The sequence below is a fragment of the Salvia splendens genome, chromosome 3 (genome assembly GCF_004379255.2).
Source record: "Salvia splendens isolate huo1 chromosome 3, SspV2, whole genome shotgun sequence".
Classification (NCBI taxonomy): Eukaryota; Viridiplantae; Streptophyta; class Magnoliopsida; order Lamiales; family Lamiaceae; genus Salvia; species Salvia splendens.
The window spans coordinates 839,251-855,511 of NC_056034.1; the positions used below are offsets into that span (position 1 = coordinate 839,251).

Here is a 16,261-nt window from a genome sequence, read left to right on the forward strand (position 1 = left end):
TTATTTTCACAGTCCATTAACTTTCCAATAATCCTTTACATATTTCTTAAAATCCGTGTAGATCCTCAATGAAACAACTAATGGCATATGAAAGAGTTATTATGTATATAGCATACTACTATAGTAATTTTATAAAATTTTGACTTATTGGTAATAACTTTCTTTTACAAATTATGGTGTTATTGTTGATTTGGATAATTACTATAGTGTTAATGTGGATTTTTGTTGAGTTATCTACAATTTATTTGGAAATGGAAATGTAGGAATTGGCTCTAAAAATCTCTAATCAAATTACAGGAAAGTTTCATTTTCTTTTATTACAATAATTTCATAGAATGCAGTTAAGAGCGTCTCATTTTTAGGTATTTTTGGTGTAAAATTTGTTTGTAAATTATCCAATTATTGATTTGTTATGATTTAGCATCAAAATTTTGTAACTTCTACTTGTGTGATAATAATAATAATAACAACGGTAGGGACTGATGCTCTATGTGATGACTGAAACTGACGATAAAGGGCAGCCTAATTTGTGGTTATTCTTCTACCCTGCATTGGGGCTACTGGGTTTGGCGCAAGCGGGGCATAAAGTCACGCTGAGAGTATTTCTTGAAGATCAGTTTAGGCGGCGCCGGGTGGAAACAAATGATAAAGAGAGACGACGATGCACCAAATTCTGGTGGTTTCTGGTCTCCGTTGTGGCTGCCATCTTCGCTCAGTTGGAGCCTTTAACTGGATTTCCCTTCAAGACCCTCGCACTAGCTTTAATCAGCGTGATGATGTTTTTCTTCATAGTGTTCTTTTTGGGTTTCGAACAGTACCATAACGGGGAGATTGACAACGACGAGGCGCCACATCAGGGTATAACATGGAGAATGATTATCATTCTCTTGCGGTTATGGGTCTGTTTGTCCAGTTTAAGCCTGGTTTCTGCTTCTGGAAGCACCTTCTTCTTGTTAGAAGCTACCTCCCTCGTTGCTCACCACGACAATCTATTTGCTATTCTCATACTCGCTAATCTGGTGAGGTGTGTGGAGATCATGGTCTCAGAATTGTCCAGATGGGCAACCAAACAGCTGGGATTCAGAATATCGATTGTGGAGCTGATGAGAATCGGCATGGGCATAGGGTGCTGCATTCTGTGCTGCAACATTGCTTCCATAGCTGCGGACGACAGGGGTGGCGGTGTGATGAGCGTGTATTGGCTAATTCCACAGTTCTTTTTACTAGGACTGGTAAGGGGATTCGCTAAAGATGGGTTTCAATCGGTGTTTGAGTCGAATGTTCATCCTCCATATAAGATACACGGCCGGTGTTTGGGAGCACTTACAACGGGGTTTGGAAGCTTATTGAGTATACTTTGCGTTTACATCTTCGGTATGAAGCAATTCTACATCTTCGGTAGCAAGCAGTTCCAATGGTTTCAGTATGACCTAGAGAATAGTAGACTCAACAAGTACTATAATTTTCTGTCAATTTTAAGTGTCTGGAACGGTTTCTTGTACGTTGATCTTATGAGGTCATACGTAGGCACGTGGTTCCTAATGGAAGACGCAGAAATGCAAAAAGCGTACCTTGACCACAAACAAAAGATGGGATAAATTAACTGTCGACCGGTATACATTACCTAACAATTATACTCCATATACTATGATGATACAAACCCCCTAAGTGACCCAACCCACCAATCAATGAGGGGGTGCAAATTGTAAACGACATAATCAATAATATATAGTACTTTATTAACAATTTAATAATGTATATTATCAACTGTCTGGTTGATTACGACTTACGACTTTCCATTATTGTTTGAATTCTGGGCATGTGGTCATTTTAAATTACTTTCTCTCACCATGATTATTATTCTCCTTATATTCCCGACCTCATTACTCTACAATTTTCGCAGTTTTTGGTCAAATATTATTCAATTCTTTTGAATTTGTAACTTTATTTCACATACTATATGGTTGATTTTTACCAGGCAATTTTAATTTTATAAACAAAGTAAGATACAGTAATATTATATAATAACAAACATTTTGTGGATTTAATTTCATTTAAAGCACGATTTTAGGGGAATAAAACTTTGTTGTTAATGATTTGTCTTGTTTACCTACACACATCTAATATAAACTTTGTACGTTTTTCAATCATTTTCATTTTTAGCTTATAGTTTTGAGAGTAAAGGCCAAAATTGGTCCTGAACATATGCCTATTTTACGATTTTGATCCTAGACTTTGTCTTTTGAATTTTTGCATCCTGAACATTTCAATTTGGATCACAATCGGTCCTACATTAACTGTTCCGTCTATATTTAAAGGTCAACGTCGGCGCCGTTCAGTTAGTGATCCATCTGCAACGTCGTCGACTTCAATCTCTGGATCAGAAGCTAAGAAGAAGGGATGGAACCATAATCTTATATTCATTTCATATATTTAGAATAAATAATTCAGAATATAATATTTCAATTTCAAAATAATAAAGAATCATATTTACAATTTAATTTGGTGGTAGTCGGGTTTAATACCGTTGACCGTTAAATATAGACGGAACAGTTAATGTAGGACCGATTGTGATCCGAATTTAAATGTTCAGAATGCAAAAATTCAAAAGATAAAATTTAGGACAAAAATCGTAAAATAGACATATGTGTAGGACCAGTTTTGGCCTTTACTCAAGTTTTTTAAACAAAAACAACATTCTCCAAAAATACAAGAAAACTCTTTAATTATCTAGCACACATTTTTTTTTATTCTTACAAGATTCCTAACTATCTATTCTTGTCCAATTCTCTTTCTTCCTTTTATTCGCTCACACCAAATCATTTGATTTTGTTGGAGAAGATTGCACCAAATCAGGGAAAAGATATACGAGAATCAATCTTTACCAAGTATAGGAGATTTGGAATCAATGTAATTATGTTAATTAGGTTTACCATATAGATGAGTCCTTAGCCCTATATATTGACGCTATGTGTATAATGTAAATTCATTCAGAAATAATATATCGATTCTACCGATACTTTAACATGGTATCAGAGCAGGAATGATCTTGGCTCAGAACAATATCATCATAGCCACAATATACCAAATTCTCGACCTCATAACCAAATCAACCACAGAAATCAAACCCTACATCAGAAACGATGTCAGACACCGAGAAGGATACAAAAACGGATCTGGAAACACCAACAAAGTTAAGGAACAACAAGAACGTTACTGTCACGTTCAAACTGAACGAAAAGGACTACCCGATCTGGTCCAGATTGACGAAAGTCAAGATAGGAGGCCGAGAGGCCTACGGTTGGGTAAAGAGGGAGGCTGCCCGGAGGAGTATCAACACAGCCCCCCCACCCACCGGAGACGACGACGGCAGAGCATCCGATTCGTCGACAGGAGGAGGAATTGGGCACGGCCTCGCTGCCCAGAGCCAACGCCCCAACTCGCGCGGACCACCACGACCCACCACGACCACTCACCGACCGGGAAGCAGGCCAGACAAATCCCGGCTAATCTGTTCTCATTGCGGGAAACCGAGACACTCCCGGGGGGAATGCTTCCTTCTAATCGGATATCCGAAGTGGTGGGAGGAGAAACAGAATGAGAGAGCTCAAGCAAAGCTCGCAGTCAGCGTAGATGAGAAGGGGCATCCCGCTCGAATTGGTGCCGGAAATAGGGAAACGGCGACTGGCCAAGGGAAATCGTCGGCTGGAGCTTCGACCGGCGGCGACGGCGTTCGTAGAGTCGGCAATTTCGCCGAGAGGGCGGAGGAGCTGAGGAAGACGAGCGGCGCCGTCTATGAAGGTAAAGGGTTTGGTTTAAAACCAAACCCTTGTATTTTTCCCTACTCTACTTTTGACCCCAAGAAGAAATGTTTATTACAAATTGGACCCCATGATATTTCATTTAGACCCCCAGATCCTATGGGTTATCAAACACGGCCCCAGAATATGGAAAATTCTCGAAAAAGCCCAAATATTTGCAGTTTTATGTCAAACAACCCCTTTGCACCGTTAGAAACTATTTCCGCTGCATTTCATGTTTATAATAATGATAGATCGAGCAATAAGGGTTGGATTTTTGACTGTGGAGCCACAGATACTATGACCCCGGATAGAAATGATTTTAGTAGCTATGGTGAAATTGCTGATACATTTATTAGAACTGCAAATGGGGAGTTGATTACTGTTGTTGGGTCGGGAACTATCAATATATCTCCTACTCTATGTTTGTCAAATTGTCTACATGTTCCTACGCTATCTCAGAGATTGATGTCCATAAGTCATGTGACTAGAGACTTGAATTGTACACTTCTGATGCACCCCACTTTCTGTATATTACAGGATATTCAGACAAGGAGGATTCTTGGGCGTGGCACTGAGAAACAAGGACTTTACTACGTGGATGAGATAGCTCAACATGGCAATGCGATGCTGGCTCACGGAACCACGAAACAAGAAATTTGGCTGTGGCACCGAAGACTAGGGCACCCCTCTCCTGGTTACTTTAAACTTCTTTTTCCAAACATTTCTATTCCTACCAATTTTTCATGTGAAACATGTGTTTTGGCCAAGAGTCATAGACAGTCTTTTAAGCTTACCAACACCCGTATGAATTCTATTTTTTCCTTAATACATGCTGATGTGTGGGGCCCTGCACCAATTGTTGGTGGGGGCAGTTTTCGATATTTTGTGCTATTCGTGGATGATTGCACTAGAATGACTTGGATATACTTTTTGAAACATAAATCTGAAGTTGTGGAAAAATTTGTCTTATTCTATAAAATGATCCAAACCCAGTTTCACACCACTATCAAAACCCTTAGGTCCGATAATGGGAGGGAGTTTGTTAACAATTCTATGGCCCAATTTTGTAAGGATAAGGGAATGATCCATCAAACATCCTGTGCCTACACACCCGAACAAAATGGGGTAGCCGAGAGAAAGAACAGAGTTATCCTTGAAATCACCCGGGCTCTCATGATCGAATTCAAGGTACCCAAATATTTCTGGCCTGAAGCTATAGCCACCTCTGTCTATCTCATGAACCGTCTCCCTACCAAAATCCTCAACAAAAAAACCCCGCTCGATACCCTCTCCAAAATGACCAAAATTCCCCAACACCTGAACCTTTCACCTAAAGTCTTTGGGTGCACCGTTTATGTCCATATCCCGAAACACGAGAGAACCAAACTATCACCTTGTGCAATAAAATGTGCCTTTGTCGGGTATGGGATAAACCAGAAGGGATACCGATGTTTTGACCCTCTCACCAAAAAGGTCATTACTACCATGAACTGTAACTTCCTAGAAACCGAATTCTTTTACCACACCCACCTTAGTAGTCAGGGGGAGAGTGATCCAGGTAGTTCACCAGACTATCTAAGTTGGGTTGTGCCACTTCCAAACTCTTCGATTGAGGATCCAACAGAACCAGTTGTTATTGCCGCCGAGCAAGTCTCACCACAAGAGTCATCTCATCCGCCGTCCCCGGATCCTCCTTCGATGATATCCGAGGTAATTCCTGAACCCGATCCTAGTGAGAATACAGTTTCTCCTAACCCCTTGAGTCCAGATTTCCCCGAAGAAGATAATACGATTGACAGTGATACTGGAGGGTACGTTCTCCCTCATCGGACTACAAGAGGAATACCACCAAAGAGATACTCCCCTGAGAAGATTGGGAAGAAGAGCCGTTATGGAGTAGCAAATTTTGTGCAAGGGAATTTGGCTAAAATGGCACGGGCTTTCGAAGCCGCACTGTATGAGGAAGAGGAAATTCCACAATCGGCAGAGGAAGCAATGAAACATAAACATTGGAGGGATGCTATGCTTACTGAAATGAGGGCACTAATAAGGAACAATACATGGGTGAAAGGCAAGTTGCCTGAAGGAGTAAGGACAGTCGGGTGCAGATGGGTGTTCACTATAAAACATAGACCAGATGGCACGGTGGAAAGGTACAAGGCCAGACTTGTGGCTAAAGGGTACACTCAAACCTATGGAATCGATTATGATGAAACATTTTCACCTGTGGCGAAAATTAATACTGTGAGGGTCTTGTTCTCAATCGCCGCCAACAAGGATTGGCCACTTCACCAGTTCGATGTGACTAATGCCTTCTTGCACGGGGAGCTACCAAAACCAGTCTTCATGGAACCCCCACCAGGCTTTGCTAGTGAGTTCCAAGATGGAGAGGTGTGCCAACTGAAAAAGACATTATACGGGCTCAAGCAGTCTCCAAGGGCATGGTTCGGGAGATTCACGGAGGTGATGAAGAAGTATGGATATAAGCAGAGTAATTCCGATCACACATTGTTCATTAAGAAGAAAGGAGGTAAAATTACGTGTCTAATCATATATGTAGATGACATGATTATCACTGGAGATGATACAGAAGAAATGATCGAGCTAAGGAAGAACTTGTTCAATGAATTCGAGATGAAGGATCTAGGACTCCTTAAATACTTCCTGGGGATAGAAGTGCTAAGATCGAAGAAGGGGATCTTCATAAATCAGAGAAAGTACGTCCTCGACCTATTGGCAGAAGTGGGAATGGTGGACTGTAAACCCGCGGACACTCCAATGGTCCAAAATCATGGGTTACAAATGAAGGAAAACGCAAGACTTGCCGACAGGGGGAGATATCAGAGGTTGGTTGGAAAATTGATTTATCTATCACACACTAGGCCAGATATTGCTTATGCTGTGGGAGTTGTAAGTCAGTTTATGCATGCACCACAAGAAGAGCACTGGGATGCAGCATTAAGAATCGTCCGATACTTAATGGGGACGGCAGATCATGGACTTCTGTTTGAAAAACACGGAAACTTGGAGATACATGGGTTTACTGATGCGGATTGGGCAGGAAATCCGAACGATAGGAAGTCAACCGCAGGATACTTCACCTTTATTGGAGGTAATCTTGTGACATGGAGAAGTAAGAAACAGAAGGTGGTAGCACTCTCTAGCGCGGAGGCAGAGTTTCGCGGAATCAAAAGTGGATTGACCGAACTACTATGGCTAAGGAGGATTATGAAAGAATTGGGCCTAGACTCATCGAAGACCTGCAAATTGTTTTGCGATAACAAGGCAGCCATCAGCATTTCTGAGAACCCGGTTCAGCATGATCGAACCAAACATGTTGAAGTTGACAGACACTTCATAAAGGAGAACATTGAAGCAAAGATAGTGGAGATGCCATTTGTCAAGTCCGAAGATCAGTTGGCGGACATCCTTACAAAGGCAGTGAACTCGAAACTATTTCGGGAAGTATTGTGCAAGTTGAGCATCGGTAACCCTGTCGCTTAACTTGAGGGGGAGTGTTGGAGAAGATTGCACCAAATCAGGGAAAAGATATACGAGAATCAATCTTTACCAAGTATAGGAGATTTGGAATCAATGTAATTATGTTAATTAGGTTTACCATATAGATGAGTCCTTAGCCCTATATATTGACGCTATGTGTATAATGTAAATTCATTCAGAAATAATATATCGATTCTACCGATACTTTAACAGATTTGTCTACGCCTCGAATATAAAAACAAAAATAAACCAACAAGAATAGCGTTTACTTCATTTTCAGCTAAAGAAACAAGAAAACCGAAACTAATCTGAAGATCATGGCTTTCTATGGCAGGGTTAGGGGCCGCGGCTTGGCCAAAGATGGTTCCGACCCTACCGCCACGGATCCCATCCATGGCGTCAGATCAAACCCTTTTCATGAAGTTGGAAATTATGTCAGAAACTGTGTCGGAAGTCACAACATCGTCTTCACCAAATCTATCCTGCTCATCTTAGGTAAAAATCTTGCAAAATTAATCTACTCGGTTATTATCATATATGTATCTATGCTACAAAAACACAGGGCTGGTATGGAGCTTGATTGTGGAGAAGACATTATTCAAGATCATAATCACGGCCCACGGCAGCGGGGGGAAAGTGTACGACCTACGAAGTGCTGCGGTGGTCGTGAATTTGCACCGTGGAATAAGTGGTGTTTTCATAATGGCGTTCACTTATGCAATAGACGCTTATAGGGGCCGCTTGGACCGCCTCTTGGCTGTGGTTTTCTCTACTACTGCTTGCATCCTCGTAAGTAGTTATCAAACTATGATTTGTTAAATTTCCTAACCTAGTTATATTACAGTGTTATTGTGAATTTAATTGATTTGGGATCTATTTTGAAATAGTAGAAAATACTAGTATGAATTTAGGTCTATATTCAATGAATCCGAACCAGGTCCAGATCCAGGAAAAATTTTAAAATCCAGTCCATGGTGTCTTTAATTGAATGAGGGCAAAAGTATCATTTTCTTTTTAAATGCAGTAGTATAATTTTTCAGAAATTGTACTTATTTTAAGGTCTTAGAAGATAGAAAATAAAAAAGAGAACAAGAGGACAACTCTTGGCTCAACAAATAAGAGAATTAGGCAACAAATAAGGTCCAAGGTGTTTTTTTTCAGTTCACATTTCTATTTTACAACATGAGGTCGAGTGAAGCCTGTGTAATTTTGGCAGGGACTGATATACATATTTCTGGCTGGTAAAGAGCAGCTTCATTTGTGGCCATACTACCTTGATTTGGTGGTAATGGCTTCCGCCGCCCAAGCGGGGCTGACAGTCACACTGAAAGAAATTTTTGACAATCAGTTTAGGCCGATGCATCAAGAGAAACTCTTCTGGAATATAGCCTCCTTATTGGCTACCATATTTGCTCACTCAGAGAAACTCGTTCTATTGTTAATCATTGTGACAGTGTGTTTTATCTTCGTGTTCTTCTTGAGTTCCCATTCCTACGTCAGAGCGACGTCGGAGCTACACCACAACAATGAGGGTAGAACTGTAGAGATGAGTGTTTGGTGGTTGTGGGTTTGTTTGCTCATATTAAGTGTAGTTTCTGCTTCTGGAAGCACCTTCTTCTTTTCAGAAGACTGCACACCCAATGGCGACTATCTAAAAGACATTCTGTCATTCGACTACTGGCTGAGAGTTGCTAAAGCATCCAGCTTCGCATTCAAGGATTTTGGGGATATTCAGCGACTCAACCAAGATATAATGGAGTTTCTGAGAATCGGCATCCCATTGCTGCACTTGGTGGTGTGGTGCGCCATTTCTTTGGTAATGACTGCAATGAGCGTGTATTGGCTAACTCTACACTGCATCTTAATGGGAGTGACGGTGGGGCTAGCTAAAACCGGGTTCCAATGGTTATATGAATCTCAGGCTGTGTCTCACTTAAAGAGATACGGCTGGGCTTTGGGGGAACTTGCTGGGGGGCTCGGTTGCTTACTGAGTATACTCTGCATTTTTGTCTTCCCCGGAGGGGATTTTTCTGGCATGTACAACGTTATTATGGCAGGTTTGAGCGTTTTTAACATCATCTTATACTTGGCGGTTGCATTTTGGTACATGGGCGAATGGACCCTATCGGAAGATCAAGAAGTTTATGAGCACTTTGAATAAGATGAGTTGTTGATGTTGGATGCACAAAATTGTTTTAGTATAGAGGCTGTCTGTTTTAAATTTTGAGATAATAATTTTCTTATATTTTTTTGTGATGATATGGGGACTCAAATAAAATATCAAAAAATTCATTCATGGTATATAAGTACAAAAAATCATTTTGTAAATGTTTTCTAGGATATATAAGTGTGGATTAGGAAGATCCGTAAATCGTAGTCCATTTAGATTTTGCAAATGTTTTCTAGTATTAGAAATATGCATCACTTTTCATTTTATGGCGGTTGGTGATCGTGAGGATAAGGAGTTATGACCTTAAATATAACGTACCAATAGTAGATCTAGGGCTTGTGCGGATCCGTGGAGGCCGGTGCTTCCACCGTCATGCTTCACTTCGAGGAAGGAGCCTTGGGGCACGTTTGGGTGGTCCATGTCGTTGATAAAGAGAAAACTGTGGTTTCGCCACTTGAAGTTCAGGCTGTCGAACCTGGCCAAGGGGCTCCCGGCGCGGATGTTCCTGGCACGTCTAGATCTTGTGCGTGTCGTAGGGGGCCACCCAGGTGCATCCGAATTACTAAATTGTGTACATTTAATTTGAGTGTTTGTTACGAAATTAAATCGAGCCCATCTCCAATCACCTGGTTCATATGCGCATTCTATTTTTGGAAAGTTATATCAATGGGGGGCTCGCAAGGCCCCGCTGCTTACAGAAATATTCTTCGATGGGGCTGAATAATACTCCCCCCGTCCCATAAAAATATTTGCACTTTTCATTTTCGTCCGTCCCATAAAATTATGTGCATTATACGAATTATCCGTCACTAACTAGCGAAATTTAGGCACTTAACATATTTAGTGACAGACTAAATCTCGGCTGATCCGTCATTAAAATTACAATGACGGATATCAAAGGCGGCTGTCATGGTAAGTTTGGATTAGTGATGGACTATTTTGTCACCAACTAGTGACTGACGTTTTTCAGTCATTTATCCGTCACTAATTCTTGAAATTTCAGCGGCCGTCACTAATTTACGTCACTAACTCGTGTTTTTTTGTAGTAGGTCCCACTAACCACTAACATTACTCTAACTATTATTTCCCTCCTCTATCTTACTTTACCATACTATTTTCTCTTTCTCTTTTATTTTACTAATTTTGTCTTAGTTCTCGTGCACGGTGCACTATTACTAATATTTTTATGGGAACAGAGGGAGAGTATATCCAACAACTGCACCATATTTTATTGATTTCAATAATGTTCGACTTGTTCTTATTTATCTGCTACAAAAGAATTGTAGAACTAATCTCATAGGTAAGTTGTCTTATTTCATCTTTGAATAAAAGATTGGCTGTCTTCGATGTTTCGTAACAACTCTATAATTTAATTTAATTTAATTAATCACAGTGGTAATATTTTATGAGCGACGAATGTTTAGACATGGACGTTGAAGTAGATCCATATTTACTCATTCAAACAGTTTGTATCTGACAACTTCAGCGTATTTAATTCAATATGACTTCTTCATTTTTCTCATAAAATAGTTTCATTACATATGTGCAGGTCCCCAATAATTTTCCAGTTGATGTAACAAGTTTAACCTCTATAATTATAAATGGGAGCTTAGAGATTTATATATTTATAGTGGTTCCACTAACATTTTAATAAGAATCCATAGAAAAGTCATGTATCCAACAACTGTAGCATATATTATTGAAGATGCAGATGTTAAGGAACATTTTGATATTCATGCTTGGACTAAAAATATTCAAACTTATGTTAGAGGAAAACTAATGGTGCGCTTGGTATTGGTGCTTGGTATTGGTGTTAAACATGGATACGGATTATTATCCATCATTATCATAGTGTTCAAGTAAGTGTAGACTCAAATAGTGAAATGAGAGAATGAAAATTGAATGAAATGAGTGACAATCAATTCGAAGAAAAATTATAGTACAAACTTTTATAGGGCAGAAGGTATGTCATAATAATGGATGATATATTGACACGTGAGTGTAAAGGTGTGGGAGAAGATTAAAATTTTCTTTCCTAAATACGAAAATGGGAGTTGCATAATCGTAACAAGTAGGTTGCCAAACCTGATTTTTCTTTTTTAAAGAAAAGCTTGATTTCTCATCTGAATGGGTTTAATAAAGTTGGTATGAAATTTCAGATAATAATGAACTAGACTCTTTTTTTTGTAACCTTGTAATATTGTTAAGCTCCTTCTATTGTTACTCATGTTCTAAGAATTTAACAAATTTTTGCAATGAATGAATTAGCATGATATTATCCGATTTGGGACAAGTCCGCACGGATTTGTTTTTGAGTCACTCTCAAAAAGCCTCAAACTAATCGGATTGGACAGAAATTATATACACTTTCCAACTTCACTCGCTCGTCCGATGTGGGATGGATTCGTACCCAACACATGTATGGGTAAACCATGTCTGCCTAAGTACATCAAGAAGAAAACGGCTAATTGGCATATTTATTTAATGAGATTAAATAGCCAAGGTTAAAGGGATAATCGGCCGAGGTTAATTAATTGTGTTTATTTAAGGCTTACTGAAAGGCCTATCATCGCTATGCTCCCGGCCCGTTATACTGAAAGACCAAATCGTTCCGATCATTAAAATGAGTGGGCTGGGCTCCTGGAAAACAGGTCCATCAATTCAAATCAAGTAGAAATAATTTTGTATATATGCCTACTGCTCGAAAGTCAACACCAATAACACAGAATCAGATCCATATTTCAGTGAATACAGCACACAGCAATGTTTTAAAAATCGGATCGGTGGACGAACGGGTGTGACCACTGATTGATTCACGGTTCAACTGATCCGACCGGCCAAATCACTGGTCGAGCTGGAATAGTATATATATTAATTAAACAATATATTGTACAAATAATTAAAATAATATCAATAATAAACAAAGTTAGATAATTATAATGCATAGTTTTGAGCATTCCTAACATGAAATAGCAATAGTCCTACCATAAAATACAAACTCTAAATATTGTACAAACTCAAAACTATGATATGGACCGTAAGAAAATGTCAACAGATGACAAAATAGTAGCAACAGAAAATGTCAACGGTTGATGCTGTGTTGATATTGTGTTGACACTGTCTTGATATTTTATATTGCTACTATTTTGTCATATATTGATTTTTTTTAGCGGTCCAAATCATAGTTTAGAGATTGTACAATATATGAGTTTGCATTTTATCACTATCCACAACTCCCACAATATATATAACTTTCTCCTACCAAAAGATGCAAAGAACAAAACTTTTTCTAAATATTATATTCCTGTACTATGTATTTTTTTCTAAAATAAATTTGCTATCAAAACCTCAGGTCCTCAACTTATTTATTCAATAATAAATTAGTAAGGAGTAAAAAACATGTTGGTAAAATGAAGGGCAGATTTTAATTTAAAAAGATTAAAAAACATCTTAACTAAATGAGAGTTTATTTTGAAATAAATTAGTAAGAATAGGAATAGTGCGTCCCATTATCGAAAAGCAGAGGTTGATCATTCATAGCTTGGAACTATTATAAATAAGGCACAATTGCCAATTAAAATTAAATAAAAGTTAAAAGCTCTAAACCGGTTTAACTGGTCGCCGGTTTCCGGTCAAACCGGGCGGTTTGAGCAGCTCAAAATGAGCCCAATAGTAAAACGGTTTTAATATCCAAACCGGACTGGACACGATACCTGTTCACGGCCGAACCGATTGAACTGGTTGGTCCGGTCTAATTTTTAAAACATGGGCACACAGAATCATTATTTTGCTCGTAAGACTTAATCACCTAGTACTACGTAAAAGTGTAAAAGTCAATACCTATCACATACTTATTAACGCTCCAGATAGCATCCACGCCATTAATTATATGGTGTGTCGTCATGTTATTCTCTATATATATCCATGTATACACACATATGTAACCAAAAAGTTTTGGCAATATTATGCAGACATGTATCTCATCAAAGAAATCTTATTCTTGTTTCCTGAACTCATCATCCGCTTCAAAAAATCAATTCTGTTCATCGTAGGTAAAAATATCGCAAAATCAATCTACTGAACTATTATTATTATTATTATTATTAATTTGCTAGAAAAACTCAGGGCTCATATGGAGCTTCAAGTTCGTGGAGAAGACATTTTTCAACATATTAATCACGCGCCAGCTCGCCGCGGGGATGGTGTACGACCTCCGGAGTTCTGTGGTAGCCGTGAATTCGCTAGAACTAATATCCGTTGTTGTCGTAGTGATCTCCACCTACGCAACCAAGGTTTGCAAGGGCCGCTTCTTGATGGTGCTTTTCTCCGCAACAGTATTCATCGTCGTAAGTAGTTATGATCAAATGTATAGATTTGCTAGTCTTCCTAAATAAACTTTGACACACTAATTGTTCATTTACCCAAACTAACCCCAACGTGGATAAATTATGAGTAGTATGTATCATGCTTAATTTGTTTAGGGATCGATATGCTTTGAACTAATTAATGTTTGATGAGTTGAACGAATAGGGATCTAAAAAATAATTGAGATCCAAGCAAAACTTCCATTGCCTTATTAATGAGAGGTGAAGATTTCATTTTCTTTTAAAATGCAGTATATAGTTTTGTAGATTATGCACATGTTGAGTGATATTGGCAGGCATCCATACTCAACTTTCCGGTGGCTGGAGAGCTCAATTTGTGGTTATTCTACCCTGCAATGGTTTTGGCACACGCGGCGCTCGTGGTCACGTTGAAAGTATTTCTTGACGACCAGTTTAGGCCGAAGTATCACGACGAAAATGAGAGACAAGAGCACACCAAATTCTGGTGGGCAATGGTTTCCGCTTTGGCTGCCATCTTCAATCAGTTGTCGCCTCTATCGGGATTTCACTTGAAGAAACTCGCTCTTATCATTGCGATGGGGTGTTTCTTCCTATTGTTCTTATTGGGTTTCGAGTACTACTTGGATGATGGGGAGAGTAGCCAGAGCGTCACTTTGATAGAGAAATCAAAGAGGCCAGTGAATATTTTGTCCTTGTGTTTTTGTTTATCCATTTTGAACCTAGTTTCCGCCGTAGGCAGCACCTTCTTCTTCTTAGAAGCCATCACACTCACCGTCCGCGACTATGTATCTGTCATTATCCTACTCGACAACGTGGCGAGGCTCACAGAGTTCGTGGTCTCTGAGTCGTCCAGCTACCTCCTCAAGAAGCTCAGAGAGGAAAAGCGATTCAACTTCAACCTACAAAAGATGGAGCTGCTGAGAATCGGGCTTGGGATGTGGTGCTGCGTGCTGTGCTGCAACTTCGCTGTGGGAGTTTCAACACACAGGAAGTACGGCCCAGGTGGTGTAGATATGAGCGTGTACTGGCTAATTCCGCAGTTTTTTTTACTAGGACTGACGCGGGGACTCACTAAAGAAGGGTTTCAGTCGTTGTACGGATATCAGGCTGAATCTCGGTTCAAGGGGTGGGCTTTGGGAGAATTTGCGAGGGGAGCTGGTTTGTTCTTGAGCATGATTTGTGTTTATATCTTCAACGGCACGTACTTCAGTTGGTTCGAGAAGAATATAGGCAGCAGTAGCCTCGACAAGTATTATAGTTTTCTAGCTGTTTTGAGCATCGGAAACGCTATGTTTTACTGCTGGGTTGCGGCTTGGTACCTAGCCTGGCCCTTCCTAGTGAAAGCTGGGGAGAAAAAACAGACTAAAGATAGAGAAAAATGGCATAATGTAATGCACACTACAGAAGCCAGGCCGTTGCAAGTGAATGATCGAGATAAACGGCCTAGAGGAGTAATGGCTAACGGAATACACACGCGAGAAGGAAGCTCATGGACATACAACAGTGGTGACAAGAAGCCGAAAGGTTATAAAGCTATGTAAGCAGACATAATTTGATTACATGAAAATTCAAATTATCGCTGCTTTTCTTTGTTTGTTTGTTTGTTTCTGTTTTGTCAATATGGCTTTCGTAACAAAAATGTTGTTGTTGATAAATCCTTTGTTTATAGTAATAAAGCAATGTTCATTTCATAGTTACATGATTAAGCAAGGAATGAATTCGTGATAAACTTATGGAAAGAAAATAACTGAAAAGATAATAAGCAAAAATAACTAATATTTTTCCATCTACTAATTCTCTTAACTAGGAAATAAATAAAACCAAAAATATATTTTTCTTAGCCTCCAAGACTTGTCTTCTATTACTGCATCAAATGAGATCTTTAATTACATAATGGAATGGTAAAATGGGATATAAGCTCGACAGATAAAATAGAATAGAGGGAACATCATTTTAGGTCAACGAACTTTGCCAAAGTATGATTTTAGGTCCGTGAACTTTGAAAATCTTATTTTAGGTCCGTGAACTTTGAAAATCTTATTTTAGGTCCGTGAACTTTGAGTTAGTATCATTTTAGGTCATTTTTACTATTTCCAAGTTTTTTGGGACGAATATACCCTCAATACCTTAATATATATATATTTTTAATAAATTTATCATATACTCATATTTTTTATAAATATCTTTACAATATATTTTTGACAAATTTTCTAAATATAATTTGACCTTAAATATTATCACTTAATTTTGTGACATGCAAGTAAAATTGCTTCTTCAATTTTTTATATTAATTTTTTTTAAAATTGAATAAAGAACTTTTCTTTAATAATAAAAAAATTGAATAAAGATCTTTTTATAAATATCTTTACAATATATTTTTGACAAATTTTCTAAATATAATTTGACCTTCAATATTATAATTTAATTTTGTGACATGCAAG

The 16,261-nt window shown here is 38.7% G+C and overlaps 2 protein-coding genes across 3 annotated transcripts; both read left to right on the forward strand.

The window, feature by feature from the left end:
* Positions 1-494: 494 nt before the first annotated feature.
* On the forward strand, positions 495-1,598 carry LOC121795272 (protein NRT1/ PTR FAMILY 5.6-like). The gene has a single exon (XM_042193776.1). It carries the CDS (start codon positions 495-497, stop codon positions 1,596-1,598), a length of 1,104 nt encoding a protein of 367 aa, XP_042049710.1.
* Positions 1,599-13,390: 11,792 nt separating this feature from the next.
* Positions 13,391-15,517, forward strand: LOC121794069 (protein NRT1/ PTR FAMILY 5.11-like). Of its 2 annotated transcripts, none has more exons than XM_042192069.1 (3): positions 13,391-13,526; positions 13,600-13,820; positions 14,135-15,517. In XM_042192069.1, the coding sequence occupies exons 1-3, from the start codon at positions 13,448-13,450 to the stop codon at positions 15,359-15,361; spliced, it is 1,527 nt and encodes a 508-aa protein (XP_042048003.1). In that variant the 5' UTR covers positions 13,391-13,447; the 3' UTR covers positions 15,362-15,517. The 2 variants fall into 2 exon arrangements, with proteins under 2 accessions (XP_042048003.1, XP_042048004.1); XM_042192070.1 differs by having other exon boundaries at positions 13,443-13,522.
* The last annotated feature ends 744 nt before the right edge of the window (positions 15,518-16,261 follow it).

What these genes read in the sequence shown, in the direction of transcription:
- LOC121795272 (XM_042193776.1), top strand. Translation starts at nt 495, where the DNA reads ATGACTGAAACTGACGATAAAGGGCAGCCTAATTTGTGGTTATTCTTC.
- LOC121794069 (XM_042192069.1), top strand. Translation starts at nt 13,448, where the DNA reads ATGTATCTCATCAAAGAAATCTTATTCTTGTTTCCTGAACTCATCATC. An exon ending in ATCAATTCTGTTCATCGTAG is followed by an intron (nt 13,527 to 13,599) that starts GTAAAAATATCG and finishes AGAAAAACTCAG; the next exon opens with GGCTCATATGGAGCTTCAAG. An exon ending in CCGCAACAGTATTCATCGTC is followed by an intron (nt 13,821 to 14,134) that starts GTAAGTAGTTAT and finishes TGATATTGGCAG; the next exon opens with GCATCCATACTCAACTTTCC.